The following is a 15545-nucleotide window of genomic DNA, read 5'->3' on the forward strand; positions in this document are numbered from 1 at the left end:
GCAACCCGTTCGCGGCGCTGTTCGGCTCCGTGGCGGACGCGCGGCACTTCGCGGCCGTGCAGAAGCAGCAGCTGCGGCAGCTCGCAGGTGAGTGGCGGCCGGGCCCCCCCGGTGCCGCCCGGCGCCCGCCGCGGCCTCACGGGCGCCCCGCGGCAGGCGACGACGCGTCCGCCAGCCAGGATGACTCGGACAACAGCGTCTCGGAGAGCCTGGACGAGTGCGACTACTCGGTGGCCGAGATCAGCCGCTCGTTCCGCTCGCAGCGCGAGCTCTGCGAGCAGCTCAACATCAACCACATGATCCAGCGCATCTTCCTCATCACGCTGGACAACAGTGAGTGCCGCCGCTCGGCCGCCACGTCGGGCTCGGGGGGGCTGGGTTGCGAGGTGCCGGCGGCGGCGGCGTGTTACGCGGCCCCCGTTTCCCTGCGGGTCGCCGTGCGCCTCGGCGGTGTCGCCAGAGCGTGGCGGTCTGCGCCTTTCCGCAGGCGACCCCAGCATGAGGAGCGGGAACGGCATCCCGGCGCGCTGCGTCTACTTGGAGGAGATGGCCGCGGAGCTCGACGACCAGGACTGGCTGGACATGGACAACGTGGAGCAGGTGCCGTGCCGTGGCTCCCCTGGGGCTGCCGAATCGCGTCCCGATACGCCGGGGGCTGGGAGGGGGGAACAAGCGTCCAGCCACGGGATGGGGCAGGCGGTCACGTCTCGGTTGGCGGCGCCCGTGGGGCTGAGCTGCTCACGCGCCTCCCCGCCGCTGCCAGGCGCTCTTCACTCGCCTGCTGCTGCCCGAGCCGGGGAATCACCTGATCCACATGACGGCCACCGGCGCGCAGAACCTCTCAGCGGACAGGGACGCGGGCGAGCGGCAGATCCTGCGCTACCTCTACGCCTGCTTCCGCAGAGCCAGGGAGGAGGTAGGCGGGCGCTCGCGGCCGAGATACCGGCCTGGTGAACGTGGTAACAGCCGGCGAGAATCGCTGCTTCCCGCGGCGGGAGACGAGGCCGCCCTGTTCTGCGTGCGCAGATCACCAAGGTCCCGGAGAACCTGCTGCCCTTCGCCGTGCGCTGCCGCAACCTGACCGTATCCAACACGCGCACCGTTCTGCTCACCCCGGAGATCTACGTCAACCAGAACGTGTACGAGCAGCTCGTGGACTTGATGCTGGAGGCGCTGAGAGGAGCGCGTAAGTGGCACGGAACTGCAGCGATAACTTACTCGGCAATAGGGATGGCTTGCGAAGGCAACTAGTAACGTCGTGAGTGTCTCTCGTCGCTGTGGCTGCGTTTTTCTGTAATAAACGTGTTTAGGGCCCCTGAGACTTAAGATTCTCTGTCTAGAGACAAAGTAGTGAAATCAATTGTCTGATTTGAGGAAGATGCGATTCTAAAGGGTACTAGTGTTTGCAGGGCAGCTCTGGAGACGCCTGGGTCTCCTGTAGATGAAAGGTGACTTTTTTACCTAGCTATAGCCTGTAAGATCTCAAGCGAGAGGTTGCAAGAAGGATGTTGAGGGGTGGAATAAACATTTGGTTTCTGTCGGTGTTCTTTAAAAAGGGGCTGGGGTAGCGAGCTCTGCTGTGCTAGCCTCGTTTCTCTTGCTAGATTTTGAAGACACGACCGAGTTTCTGGAGGAGGTTATAGAAGCCCTGACGCTGGATGAGGAAGTGCGGACGTTTGGGGAAGTCATGATTCCAGTGTTTGACATTCTATTGGGCAGAATCAAAGACCTGGACCTTTGCCAGATTCTGCTGTACACTTACCTGGACATGCTCCTCTATTTCACCAAGCAGAAGGACATAGCCAAGGTAGGTTTCTTGGCGTGTTTTGGTGCATATTTGTGGCAGAGGAATCGGAGCAGGCGCAGTTGCGCTGCCTGAGTGTGGGTTCGTGAAGGCTCCTCTGGCATCTCCCTAAAGGATGAGGAGCAGAGGAGGGGCCCATGCTTGGGATGTGACACCTGGAGAGCGGGTGTGGGTCTTTGAGGCGAGCGCTTCTCCAGCGCCCAGAGCTGTGTGTGTCCGTGGCCAGGCCGCTTCCTGCGGGGGTGATTGCTTCTCCCTGCTCCCTTCAGAGCAGGGCATGACGACCTGCTGCTGTCTTCCCCTCTCGGTGTCTCAGCCCTCGCCCCAAAGCCGTAGGTGTGTTCTTGTGGGACTTCTATGTAATCCTCAGCACACGCATCATCTGTGCTCCGCAGGTTTTTGCAGACTATATTCAGCCCAAGGATCCTAGCAATGGGCAGATGTACCAGAAGACTTTGTTAGGTGCCATTTTAAGTATCTCCTGCTTGTTAAAGACTCCTGGCGTAGTAGAGAACCACGGCTACTTTTTGAGTCCGTCCCGATCCAGCCCCCAAGAGATCAAAGTTCAGGAGTCCAACATCCATCAGGTGGGTGGCAGTAGAGCTTCCTAACGCGCTTTATTTATCTCCCTCTTTCCTGGCGGTTACAACAGCACCTCTCCTGAAATCAAGTCTTGTAACTGCCAGCTTTTTTTGTAGTCTGGGATGTGGCTAAGCAAGCTACAGTACTGCTTTGAGCTGGGGATTCTGCATCTCTTCAGTAAGAGTGGTGCTCCCAGACCCTGTACTGATCAAGTGTTACAGACTGCTGCATGAAAGGTGCTGCCTAAGAATATCTTAGAGTTTATTATGGTAGCAGCTTCCTGAGGCTTCCAGAAGGACACGGATGCTCATAGAACACTTAATAGCTGCAGAACTTTAGAGAGTGTTGGCACGTGAGAGACATCAGCATCGCACCTTGTAATCACTGTGTGGTGGCTTGTGGTGACTGTCCTCTAACGAGCCTGCAAGCAGACAAAGGTACTGGCAATATGTTCTCCCACGTTAAGATGGGAAATACCTGCCCTACCTGGAGGGGTGGTACCAGGAGGCCTGCACAGAACATTTTGGAAGTTAAGGAGCATCACAAAAGAGCAAGTAGCATCATCCTCATTCTCCAGGGGAGTAAACTCATGTGCAGAACTTTGTCCTCGAGAACTGGGTTCCTAGTAAGGCGTTCTTCCCGGCTCATTCTTTATGCCCAAGTGGCATAAGGAATGCCCAAGTGGTTTTGGGTCTGCTCCCCATAGAAGCAGCTTCCTCTTTCCTGCCTGCGCTTTTGAGTACGTTCCCTCACATTCTTTGCTGGCCTCAGGATTTGACCTGTTGCCCATAGGTGACTGTTTGAGCTGTCCCGGCCATAAGCTGCTTTGAAAATCCCATGCTTTAGGAGCAGGGAATGGGGCAGTCTGGACCCAGGCCAGCTCTGAAAGCACCAGTGCTTTAAGTGACAGAACATGTAGAATGAGCCACTGCCAACCACAACTGTTTACCCACCTTGCGTTCTCCCAACAGTTTATGGCCCAGTTCCATGAGAAGATCTACCAGCTGCTGAAGAACCTCCTGCAGTTGTCTCCAGAGACCAAGCACAGGATTCTGTCCTGGCTGGGAAACTGCCTCCACGCTAATGCAGGTCGCACCAAAATCTGGGCGAACCAGATGCCCGAGATCTTCTTCCAGATGTACGCCTCCGATGCCTTCTTCCTGAACTTGGGAGCTGCCCTGCTGAAGCTGTGCCAGCCCTTCTGCAAGCCCAAGTCTCCCAGGTTGCTTACATTTAACCCTACCTACTGTGCCCTGAAGGAGCTCAACGAAGAGGAGAGGAGGATTAAGAATGTGCACATGAAAGGTACGGTGGGAAGGAGCAGTGGCGCTTACCTGGGGGATCTCTTCGGGCCCTCTGGGATTCCTTCCCTCTCCCGGTAATGCATTCTCACTGTGCATGTACACCTGTCAAAGGATTAAGTGGGTAACTGGAGAGGAGCAAAGGAAAAGCTCGGAAAAAATAAAGCCTCGGCATCACTGGTTCCAGCATCGGTAGCAGTCAGCGCATGTTTCCAGCAGAACTCGAGCTCCCTGCAGTCCCCTTGCTGCTCATCCTTTCAGTGAGCACTCAGCGCAGCACTGCTTTCCATTCTAGGTTTGGAGAAAGAAACTTGCTTGATACCTGCTGTGACAGAGCAAGAGCCAGAGTTTGCAAACAGCTACAATCTAGTAACAGAAAACCTGGTCCTAACACAGTACACCCTTCACCTAGGATTTCACAGGTAACTCTTGTGTAGCTGGGTCAGTCTGTTGCTAAAGAGCTCACCCTGAGAGGGGTTCAAACATGATTGCCATTAGCAGAGGGCGAGAGAACTAGTGCCTGGGCTCCCATAATATCTGATGTTCTCAAGGTGAATATTCAGGCTGTAGGGGTATAAGTTTGTTTTCAGTGCTCTTTTATATCTACATACAGCTCTTTAAATCTCTAAAAAGCATCCAGAGCTGGACAGTCCCCTGGATTTCACAGCAGCTCGAGTGCTGCACTGCCCGAGTTGTTCAGCCTCTGCGGTCTGTCCTCAGGGGAAAGGAGCTTTGTCTCACTCCAAGGCTAGAGAGCACCTTGAGGGCTAAACACCAGCCGTGCGTGGCTGCTGGCAGTGCCCAGGCACTGGCCTTTCAGTGCACGTGCGAGGTAGCTCCCCGTTTCTAGGAGGGGATTGTCTGGACGCTCTTTTCCTTAGCCTCCCTCTGCAAGTCGTTGCCTGGATACTGTGAGGTCAGCACTGATCCAAGCGTAGGCCCCTTCTGGTTTATTATCTAAATATAGAAATAGATGGAAAAGTAACGCAAGTGGCTTGTTGCTGGGAAACTGCAAATGCCACCTCACAGGCATCTCTGGGGCAGCCACATCCCCGACCCGGGTAATCTAACAAGGTTTGTGGCTGCATGGGCTACTCGTGCCAGCCTCCCAGGTGCTTCGCAGGAGTGGCTGCCTTGCAGACTCTGCCTTCTGCAGTCTCTGCATCTTCGGGAGGCTGTAGCTTCCTCGCAGGCCCTGGCTCGGAGTTTGGCAAAGGCTTCTCATTGCCGGCCCCCAAAAGAGGCTAGTCGCAGGAAGGGCTTGGAGAAGAGCAGAGGAATCAGAGGACGGCAGCTACGGTGCAGCCCAAGCAGGCGGCGGGCGAGGAGCGTGGCACCGAAGCGGGAGCTGGCGGCCTCGCCCAGCCTGCTCGGCTCTCACTCGCTCTCCTCTTGCCTCCTTTCTGCTGGGTAGGCTGCACGACCAGATGGTAAAGATAAACCAAAGCCTTCACCGCCTGCAAGTGGCGTGGCGAGAGGCTCAGCAGAGCTCGAGCCCTGCCGCCGACAGTCTCAGGGAGCAGTTTGAACGCCTCATGACCATCTATCTGTCCACAAAGACGGCGATGACGGAGCCGCAGATGCTGCAGAACTGCCTCAATCTGCAGGTGTCCATGGCTGTTCTCCTGGTGCAGCTGGCCATCGGGAACCGGGGCACGGAGCCCCTCGAGCTGGCGTTCCCGCTGCCGGCAGTGGAGAGCAGCGCCCTGGCTCACGTACCAGGTGAGCGGCGCTCGGCGCGGCCACGGCACAGCAGGGTCCAGGGGCTGAGCAGTACCTTAGGAGACCAAACCAGCTGTCGCTTGGGCACACGTAGCACTGTTTTCTCTTGACTTACGTGTCACATTTTCCTTGTACTCTCAGCTACCTGGCAGTTTCCTTCCCTTGTGCTTTGCTATTTAATGGTGCCTATTATCAGCAGGCAGCTGCTGAACTTCCCCCTGCAAGTAAGTACCTCTGAGACCAATGAGGTAAATCCATTGCCTTGTCCAATTTCTCAGGCTGGGCATCCCTCAGGTTTGTGGTTTTCTAATATCAGCCATTACGTCTAGGAACTTGGTTGGAATCTGGGGCAGGGCATACGTGCAAGGGTACAAGGACAGCTAGAGAAGAGGCCGAGGGAGACCCTGCCTCCCGCATAAGAATAACACACAGTCTCTGTTTAGAGTTTTTTGCCGATAACTTGGGCGACTTCTTCATTTTCCTGCGTCGTTTTGCTGATGACATCTTGGAGACTTCGGCGGATTCTCTGGAGCACGTCCTTCACTTTGTCACTGTTTTCATGGGGGACGTAGAGAGGTACATACAGCTCCGCAGAAGCTCTTTCTGCTTGCAAAGCACTGTGATGGGAAGAGGCTGGAGGAGGTTGCCAGGGAGGTCTAGAGCAGCTTGGCTCTGCACCCTTGCTGAGCCTAACCGGGCGCCGCTGGGTGCACACCAACAGTGGCAAACACGTAGCCTTGGCAGTGCAGTAGCTCTGCTCACTGCTCTGCACTGCATTGCAGCTCCTTCGTGCAGGGAATCGCATCTCCAAATGTTGTCCAGAAAGTTTATCCTGGCTGCTGTGCACAAAGTTGCTTCTGTATTTTACAGTTGCCCTGGCAGTCTTCTCTCATGAGTGTGTGCGTGTGGGGAGGGGGCAGGGGGGGCGGTGTCTGATGGCTGCAGCAGCAAGTAGGAACGTGCAGCAGGTTGAAATCTGTACCTAAAGTGAAAATCTCCTTGCTCTACCATTGCCATAGTGTTTTACAAAAGGAAACATACAAATATTCTGTAGAGTGTCTCTCTCTCTCTCTCTCTCTCTCTCTCTCTCTCTCTCTCTCTCTCTCTCTCTCTCTCTCTCTCTCTCTCTCTNTCTCTCTCTCTCTCTCTCTCTCTCTCTCTCTCTCTCTCTCTCTCTCTCTCTCTCTCTCTCTCTCTCTCTCTCTCTCTCTCTCTCTCTCTCTCTCTGTATGTATATACACACACACACACTACTTGCGATCATTTAGCTGTGGCTTAGGAATTTTACTTAGAAAATAAGCATAGCAATTATACTTGCAAAAGCAGATGCTGAAAGGGCTTTTCATCCTTCAGTAATTCATTAGTAGCCCTGCTTGCAAGAGTCCGTCTGAAAAAGAATCAGAAACAGGTTTTTTTTCCAAGAAGGAAAATAATATTGATCCTTAGCGGTAACTTAAGACATCTGTAACACTGCTGCTGGGGCTGTGAGAAAAAGCTTCATTTCTCTAAGAAAAATAAGTACCTGCAATTCCCGACCAAGTTGAGGGAGCTGTAGTTCCTGATGACTCGTGTGGAGCGGGGCCTCAGAAGTAGGCGGCCCCTCATGCCCCGCTGGTCCGTTCCGCTCTTCAATCGTGCAGAATGAAGAACCCTCATCTGCGAGCCAAGCTGGCAGAGGTGCTGGAAGCCGTGATGCCCCACTTGGACCAGGCCGCCAGCCCCCTGGTCTCCAGCGTGTTCCATCGCAAGCGTGTGTTCTGCTCGTACCGGCACGCCGCCCCGCTGGCCGAGGCGCTCATCAAGGTCTTCGTGGACATCGAGTTCACAGGTGAGCGGCCGTGCCGCGCTCGCCGGCCCCCGTCCTTTCCCTGAGGGCAACGTGGCCGGCCCCCAGCACGGTGCTGGGCAAGGGTGCCCTCCGGGATCCCTGCCTGTGCCCGCCGCTCAGCAGAGACGCTCTCGCGCTTACGCCTAGGTGACCCACACCAGTTTGAGCAGAAATTTAACTACCGCCGTCCGATGTACCCCATCCTGAGGTACATGTGGGGCACGGACTCGTACCGGCAGAGCATTAAGGTAAGGCAGGAGCTGCTGTGCTCTTTGCGAAACGTTCTGCTCTGTCCCGCAGCTTGCCCTGCAGCCCAGCTCAAGCGCTGCTTTCTCGTTGCCCGTAGGTTTTGGCCGATTATGCTTCGGAGAACCTCGAGGCCATGAATCCCCCTCTCTTCTTGCGCTTCCTTAACTTGCTCATGAACGATGCCATTTTCCTGTTGGATGAAGCAATACAGGTAGGGTTCAGTAAACGTGCTGGGGGTGTCATGTAACAAGGGGGTCTCCCTCCCTCAGGCAGCTGGTTCCAATTGGACTGTTATCCCTGGAAAACGTCAGCTCATTGCGACTTCATGAGTCATTTCCTAGTCTGTAAGAGAATGGAGGCTGGAGGGGCAAATGCCCCAAGAGAAGGGGTTCAGGCAGAAGAATGTTGAGGTCCGGGACCAGAGCACACAGGAGAGCGCTCGCCTTTCCCAGCGACTTGGCAGGCCCGTTAGAGCAAAGGGAGCAAAAGGCCGGGCCACGGTTTAAAGAACGAAGGGGAGTCGTGCTGAGATCTGCCTGCTGCTAACCCGGGCAACACGGGGCTTTAAACAGGTTCTGCCGTCTGTGGTTACCACATCCTCTTGTGGGAGGGCCAAGGGCTCCCTGGTCCCAACAAAGGTGCCCTTCGTTTCTGGCCACTGTTTTCCCTTGGGTTGCGGGGACATCAGCTCTAGCTGAGCTCACGTCCCTGGTGAGCGATGGCCGTCTCGCCACACCCCGCAGAGCTGCTGGCTGCTGCTGGAGAGGGCTTTGGTTGGAGCAGCGAGTCCTCGTGCGAGAAGGGGCTGCCTGCGGGCTGGCAGCGATGGCAGGTGACGTGGCTCTAGCCCAGCTGTTCCTCAGCACTTGCAGGCTTTGTAACACTCGTCTAAATGAGCGCTCTGTGTTAGCTAAGCTCGTGTGATGCTGCGAGAGCTTCAAAGCCCCCGGGGCTCCCACTTGGTGCCTTGCCTCACATGGGCCTGGGGCCAGGCAGCACTGACTCCAGGGCCTGCATCCGAGGCGCCTGCTTAGCAGGGGTGTCACTGCCACATGTACCGCCTTGTGTCTTTGCAGTACCTGAGCAAGATTAAAGTGCAGCAGATAGAGAAGGATCGTGGTGAATGGGACAGCCTGTCCCCGGAGGCCCGCCGAGAGAAGGAGTCCAGCCTGCAGATGTTCGGGCAGCTGGCTCGCTTCCACAACATCATGTCCAATGAAACCATCGGCACTCTGGCCTTCCTGACGTCGGGTACGGCGGGCGGGTCTCCCTGCGGCTGCAGAGGGACTGGGAGGAGGATCCCCTTGGTCGAAGGCTGCCCCAGGGCTGGGTGATTGTGAAGCTCAGGGGCTGTTGGTTTCTGTTGCAGAAATTAAGTCCCTGTTTGTGCATCCTTTTCTCGCTGAGCGCATCATCTCCATGCTAAACTATTTTCTGCAACACCTGGTTGGCCCTAAAATGGGAGCCTTGAAAGTCAAGGATTTCAGCGAGTTTGACTTCAAACCGCAGCAGCTCGTGTCTGACATCTGTACCATCTACCTAAACCTTGGGTATGTGACAAGCGAGAGCTGCACTGGGGGAGGGCAGGACATGCCCCTGGAGAAGAGTGGCCTGCGGGTGCTGGAGCTTTAGCACTCTTAGAGGTGCTGCAGAGACTTGGTGGTAGGCTGGACACGGGCGATGTTGGCAACGAAACTGAAGCCTGGTTTAGCTTCAGCTTTGACTTGCCGTGCGTGGCAACGTCTGCACGAGGCTGACAGCTGCTACTGTATTGGTGTGAACTCCTGCTGTCCTCCCTCTCTCAGGGATGAGAGTGTCTCTTCTGGGGAATTCTTTAACTGGAAAACTCCCCTGGAAAGTCATCTGCTGCCCAGCTAGTAGGAGTGCAATTCAAGCATGGTCATAGGGAAGCTTAAATGCTAGGAAATAGGGCTCAATTTGAGGTCAAGCTTTTCTCTGGTTTCCCATCTCCTCAGTTGTTGCTGCAGTCAGGCAGCTGTGGACAGTGCTCTGCAGCCGTCCAAATGACCGCCCTTGCTCTCCTGTGCCTTGTGCTGCAGGGACGAAGACAACTTCTGTGCCACGGTGCCCAAGGACGGCCGCTCCTACTCGCCAACGCTCTTCGCCCAGACCGTGAGGGTTCTGAAGAAGATCAATAAGCCTGGCAACATGATAGTGGCTTTCAGCAACCTGGCTGAGAGGATCAAGGTAAGAAGCGGAGCAAGTTGATCAAAAAAAAAGTTATAAATATGTATATGTTGATATATGGGCATCGTTTTCCCTTGATTTATCACAGCATCCCTGCTGTGAAGCTGGAATCCCGGGCACTGTGGCTCTGTCCCAAGGGCCCCATTGGCAAGGCAGAAGGCTGCCTCTCAACACACATCTGTAATGTTTTAGCATGCAGCTCCTGCAGTACCTGCAGATGCCTGAGCACGTTGCCGTGTCTCTAGGTTCCGGGGGAAGGTTTTCCAGTCCCGGTGCTCTCTTGCTTCCAGTTGTTAGCAGAAGGGGCCTGGGAGGGCGTGCGGGGCTCTGCCCAGTAAAGCGCTCGGTGCTTCGCCCCGGGCCGGAGCAGCTCTGGGGAAGCCGCTGTTCAGAAGCTCTGTGTGCCTGTCAGTCTCTCGCAGACCGGCAGCAGCAGGAAGAGGAGACGTATGCGGACGCGTGCGACGAGTTCCTGGACCCGATCATGAGCACGCTCATGTCAGACCCGGTAGTGCTGCCGTCGTCCCGCGTCACCGTGGACCGCTCAACCATAGCCCGGCACCTGCTCAGGTAGGCGAGCAGCCCCGCTCTGCTCGTGCTCCGCGCAACACCTCCTTCACCAGGACACAGCACATGTTGGCGAGCGGCCTACCTCGTGCCCGTGTTACTCGGGGACTCCGCAGTCCAGAATGTTAACATAACTGCCGCCCTTGTCCAGAACAAGGAAAACTCTGTGTTTTCCTCTGTTCACATATCCACAACAATTCATCATTCATCCTCCTTTTATTGCACTGTTAGGAGGTGAGTTGACAGGAGATACCTCCAAGCTACACTTCTCTGTGTTGCATTTAATTTATCCAATGACGTTAACATCTGTCTGTGTCCTAGCAGAGCAAATCCACTTCACTTGAGAGCAGGAAGGTCACACTGATCCTTCCTGCTTCCCTTTCCTGTTTCTTTCAGGATAGGCCTGTCAGAAAACTAATCTCCTTATTACTTTTTCAGTGACCAGACGGATCCTTTTAATCGGAGCCCCCTCACTATGGACCAGATTAGACCAAACACAGAGCTTAAAGAAAAGATCCAGCAGTGGCTTGCGGAGAGGAAGAAGCAGAAGGAGGAGCTGGAGGACACGCTGAACTGATGAAATCTCCATCTCTAGACCTACAATCATCCACAAGAGAAATGCCTTGCAGGGGTGGTGGTTGGCACCCAGAGCATCCGTGAAAGCTGCCACTTCCAGCCAAAATGCATTTGTTAGTGCAGTGCCACCACCCCTGAAATCTCTCCTAGGACCTTCCCTTCTCTCCCTTCTTTCAACTTTCCTTTCAAGACTTACTGTTTAATATTAGAAAATTCCACTGCACTCCAGCTTATGCTTCTTTTGATGGTCCCTGTAATCCGATTGTGTCAGCTCTTTCTGAGGACTGCCCGGTTCTGTGCTCCGTGATACCAAAAGGATTCCTCGTAGCCAGTTGCTGCTCTCTGCTCCCCTATGCTCAAACGTGCAGCGCACTGCTCAGCGTGGAAACGAGGCCCGTGATGCGCAGCAGCGCTCGGCTGCCCGCTGTGCTGCAGTCCGGGCGCGGCCCGGCCCGGCCCGGCGGTGCCGGGTCTCGAACCCGCGGCGCGGGCTCCTGGCGGCGGCGGCGCGTGCGCGGCGGGGCGGGGCGGCGCGTGCGCGGCGCGGAGGTGACTTTGCGGCTGCGCGGGCGGCACGGCGCGGTGCGGTTCGGCGCGCTCCGGCTCGGCTCGGCTCGGCTCGGCTCTGCACTGCAGCCATGGCGCAGGCCGCGCAGAGGCTGCTGCAGCGCGTGGCCACGCGGGGCCCGCAGCTCGTGTCCGGTGAGCGGGGCGGCGCGGGGGGCGGCCGGGCCGGGCCGGGCGGCGCTGAGCGCCCCTCGCTCCGCTCTCTCCGCAGCCGCGCTCGCCTACTCGCGCCCGCGCCTCGCCACCTTCTGGTCCTACGCCAGGGTGGAGCTGGCGCCGCCGACGCCGGCCGAGGTGCCCAAGGCCATCGAGAGCATGCGGGCCATGGTGCGCGCCTTCCAGGCGGGCCGCCTGGCGCAGCTCACCGTGCGGGTAAGTGCGGAGGCCTCGCGCCGCCCTTGGCCCGCAAGGTCACCCGCGCCCTGCCGCTTTCCGCGGCTCCGGGCTGCCGCTGGAGCTGCAGAGCGCAGCCCTCGCTGCCGAGGGCCCGTGCAAAGCGTGCGGGGTCGCTGGCTGCCCCTGCCCTTGGTGAAACCGGTTCCTCTTGCAGGCGATGGGGGCTTGGGAGGCGGGCATCTGCACTGATGCTGTGGCTAAGGCTGCGTGACATCTCTTGCTTGCTGATAGGCTTCCAAAAAAAACCCATTTACAAACATTTAAGAGTTCTTTCTGGATAAGCAGATGAGCAGGGCGGTTCGAGCATCTTTCCTGTTAAACACCATAAACCCCAGATCAGCCATGTGGCTTCTGCCCCAGCCCTTGGCTTGCGCACCAGGCGCCTGCTTTGCCAACCGTACGTGCCGTCGGTCGGAAGAGCGGGAGGCGGCAGCGGCGGCAGCGGCACGGGCTCCCACGCGCCCTGCGCGTTGTGTCTTTCAGGAAGCCCTGAGGAACGGCTTGGTGGCCACCGAGGTGCTCATGTGGTTTTACATCGGCGAGATCATAGGCAAGGGCGGCCTCATTGGATACAACGTCTGACGAGCGCGCTCCGTAGTCCCTGTCTGCTCCCTCCTGCCTCCCCGTTTGTAACGGTATCTAAGAAAATAAAAGCCGGAACTGACGGAGAATTGTGGTGGTCTTTTTGAGGCGCATGGGACTTGAGCCTGTCCCTGGCCTGCCTGTGATGGAGATGAACTCCACCGGAGGGTACAGGGACCCCCCTACTTTTGTGTGCGCAATTCCCACTACATGGGAATCTCTGGCAAGCAGGAGCAAAGCTGCCTTTGGTTGAAACTCTGCTTGTTGTTTCTGTGCTAGTTCCTGGCATGTCTCTGCCCTGTTGCACTGTGTGGTCTGCTGCAGGCTTACAGGAGTCTTGAACCTAATGAATTCTCAATTCACAAATGCTTTCATTTGCTCCTGGCCTTTGCTTAACAGTAGCTATAGCAGGAACCAAAAAGAACTCCTTGGCCTTGGAGTTGCTGAGGTACTGTGTGGTCCGGAGCGTTATTCACACCCCGCTCTGCTGCTCCAAGGAGGAATTTGCTGCGTGAGGTCCTGGAAAGTAAGCAGAACTAGATGTGTACCTTAAATTGCAAGCAGCAGTTCCCAGGTGTGTGTGCTTTGTGTAGAGAGATCTGCAGATGCTCAGCTGCTTCAGAGGAACTGCACTGTAGCACAGTCGCTTTCAAGACTTTCAGGAAAAAGGATTTATCAATTAATGTGCTGTTGTCGTCTAGGGAAGGCTCAGGTTAGAACAAAAGGGGCATCCAAAAATACCAAATCCACCTTCCTCCAAAGTAAAGACTGAGCGAGCAAGTGCAGCGCCGAGCCCGTGCCTGCTGCCCGCTGCGCAGAGCTCCGCAAGCTGCTGCCATCCCTCGTGGCTGCTCCCTCAATCCTGCGGGTCTTGTGCCCAGCTCCTTGGTGAGTGTCCCGGCCTGTGGCTCGGCTGCGCCGTGTGACTCTCCAGGTCCCCTGGCAGCCTGTGCCAGCAGCGCGGGGCCTGCTCTTCCCGCGCTGCAGCAGCATGGCATGGCTCCCATCTCCTCACAGAGGCCGTGCAGGGGAGGCCACGAGCTGCACGGGCTGTGCGAGGGAGTTGCTGATGGCAATGGTGGAAGATGCCGCATTCAGCTCAGCGCACGCGCTGCGGGACTGGCTGCCTCGCTGCTGGTGTGGCGGCCGAAAGGGCAGCGTGTGGACGGGACTGCCCGGGCACGGGGATGGGGGCCAGGCTCCCGCCCTGCCCGGCGTCTCAACCGTTTCCCCTTTCTAGCAGAGAGGGGCAGTTGCCCGTTTCCTTCTGTCCATATTTGGAGCCAGCAAGTAAACAACGTGTGGTAGGTCTGTGCCTGCTCTCCCATGGGCTCCTATGGACCTGTGCCTGCCCCGAGTCCCTCAGGACTGCCCACATAAAACGCCTCGCTCTTACCAGGAGAGGCTGCTGGTACAGGCGGTGGAGGAGGCCCTCCAAGGAGGCCGCGCACACGGTGTAGGTGCCTCCTGGCTGCCCCGCTCCCCCGGCGGCTGAGGTTTGCAGGCGCTGCGGTGCAGCAGGTCACTGCTGCACGCACAGTGCTCAAACCTCATGTGTCTGGAAGGTTAACCTGGAGCAGCAAAGCATGCGAGAGCTTGGGAACACCCTGTTCACACTCCCCAGAGACTGCCCAGTTCACACTCTGCCTCATTTTGACAGATTATTTTCCATCTACAGGAGTCCTAACGAGAAGCGCCCAGGTCACGCTCCCAAAGCCCAACGCCAGCAGCGCGTTGAGTGCGACGCAAGCAAGACTATGCCTGCAAAGCGGGGGGCCAGACGAGCTTCTTGTTAACACCACAGCTCCTGCTTCTCCGCTTTGATAACTTGGAAAAAAAAGAAAAAATGAAATAAACCTTTCTTTCCCCCACAGTCACTTTTTTCCTCCTTCAATTGACAATGGAACTGTAAAGGAAATGGGCATTTTTTGCCTCCCAAACGTACAGTTTCCTCATAGCTGGTATTCCTGTATTTGCTTTTCTTTTGTTTTGTCTTTACGAGTGAGGCAGGTATGTGTTGGAATTTAGCTCTTGCTCCACTGCAGAGGCTGGAGAGGCTCCTGTGCAGAGATGCCAAGGGGCCAAGGAGAGCTCCCTATGGAGGAGGAACCACTCTGCTGCTGGGGCTGCCTCCTGGGTGCAGAGGACCCTGAACCAGCGGGCAACCAGCGGGCCCGGGCAGGGCACGGCCGTGGCAGTCCCCGCTCCTGCAGGTACCGTTGGTTCCTACCTGTGCTGCCGGGCCGCTGCGTGTCCTCCGTGAAGGGCTTGTTGCCGGGCACGGCGGCAGCGTCCCCTGCGTGCCGTGAGTGAAGCCCGGGGCTCCGCGCGCGGCGGCCGCTCACAGGGCCGGGCCTCGCCCTCGGGGGGCACCCTGCCTAAATGGGGGTGCGGGCCCCGCTGTCGCTGGCCGGGGGGCAGGCGGCCTTCTCACCGCGCGGGGAGCGGGGGGACCGTGCGTGTGTGTCGGGGGGATCGCGTCCCGGGCTTTGGAGGGGCTCTGGGTTTCCTGTCACGGTGCGGGGCTGTCAGCACGCGCGCCCCTCGTGTCCCCCCCGCGCAGGGCAGCGGCGCGGCCGCCAGCGCCTCAGGCCGAGCCCCGCGCGGCCCCGCGCCGCGCATCCGCGCCGCGCGTATGCCGGGGGCGGGCGGCAGGCGCTATGCGCCATGCGCGGTCCGGGGCGCGGGCAGCCGCGCGCTCGCTCGGCATGGCCCTTGCTGTTATGCCGGTTGCTTACGGTGCCGCTATGCGACATCCAGATTGCGGGGCCCGCTGGCGGGAGGCCCCGCACCTGTATTCCCCGCAGGGTTATGAGCGACTCCTATTGCGGAGAGCTGCGCAATGCAGGGAGAGGGGCCGCGCCGCGGGCCGGGCCCGGGAACCTGCATAGCGCCCAGCATTATGCCGTGCGAGCACCAGTTGCGCATGGCTCACCCACGTGCCGGGGCGGCGGGATGGCGGGGCCCCGCAACCTGCATGGCGGGCGGCGGTATGCAGGCCCTCTGCGGGGCGGCGAGGCGCTATGCAGGGCGCGGGGCGCGGCCCGGCCCCGCTCTCTGGCTCGTCGCCTCACAGTAAAGATGGCGCACAGCGGTCGGTGGCGCTTCCCTGCCCGGCCCAGCAGCGGCTGGGGCCGCCGGGGGCTGGGGGGCTCCCGGCTGC

General features: G+C 57.9%; 4 protein-coding genes across 4 annotated transcripts in view; all 4 read left to right on the forward strand.

Moving 5' to 3' along the window:
- The window catches only part of LOC112948100 (G protein-activated inward rectifier potassium channel 4-like), a 7028-nt gene extending 6937 nt beyond the window's left edge, over positions 1 to 91 (forward strand). Inside the window, exon 4 of the mRNA XM_026040302.1 lies at positions 63 to 91. Within this exon, the coding sequence (XP_025896087.1) occupies positions 63 to 91 (29 nt within the window). The remainder of the gene's footprint in view (positions 1 to 62) is intronic.
- On the forward strand, positions 7 to 11159 carry UBE4A (ubiquitination factor E4A). The gene is made up of 19 exons (XM_026040286.1): positions 7 to 87; positions 157 to 333; positions 488 to 600; positions 764 to 916; positions 1027 to 1186; positions 1605 to 1807; positions 2200 to 2391; positions 3358 to 3691; positions 3983 to 4109; positions 5102 to 5409; positions 5853 to 5985; positions 7050 to 7237; positions 7385 to 7485; positions 7584 to 7697; positions 8563 to 8737; positions 8856 to 9036; positions 9547 to 9694; positions 10107 to 10264; positions 10700 to 11159. Exons 2-19 carry the CDS (start codon positions 297 to 299, stop codon positions 10836 to 10838), a joined length of 2964 nt encoding a protein of 987 aa, XP_025896071.1. The 5' UTR covers positions 7 to 87; positions 157 to 296; the 3' UTR covers positions 10839 to 11159.
- Positions 11160 to 11475: 316 nt separating this feature from the next.
- ATP5MG (ATP synthase membrane subunit g) lies at positions 11476 to 12428 on the forward strand. The gene is made up of 3 exons (XM_026040318.1): positions 11476 to 11539; positions 11616 to 11776; positions 12284 to 12428. Exons 1-3 carry the CDS (start codon positions 11476 to 11478, stop codon positions 12380 to 12382), a joined length of 324 nt encoding a protein of 107 aa, XP_025896103.1. The 3' UTR covers positions 12383 to 12428.
- Positions 12429 to 15463: 3035 nt separating this feature from the next.
- KMT2A (lysine methyltransferase 2A) overlaps positions 15464 to 15545 on the forward strand; it is a 33275-nt gene continuing 33193 nt past the window's right edge. Inside the window, exon 1 of the mRNA XM_026040303.1 lies at positions 15464 to 15543. Within this exon, the coding sequence (XP_025896088.1) occupies positions 15464 to 15543 (80 nt within the window). The remainder of the gene's footprint in view (positions 15544 to 15545) is intronic.

Source organism: Nothoprocta perdicaria, unplaced genomic scaffold (genome assembly GCF_003342845.1).
Source record: "Nothoprocta perdicaria isolate Ctin4 unplaced genomic scaffold, notPer1 scaffold_252, whole genome shotgun sequence".
Taxonomy (NCBI): Eukaryota; Metazoa; Chordata; class Aves; order Tinamiformes; family Tinamidae; genus Nothoprocta; species Nothoprocta perdicaria.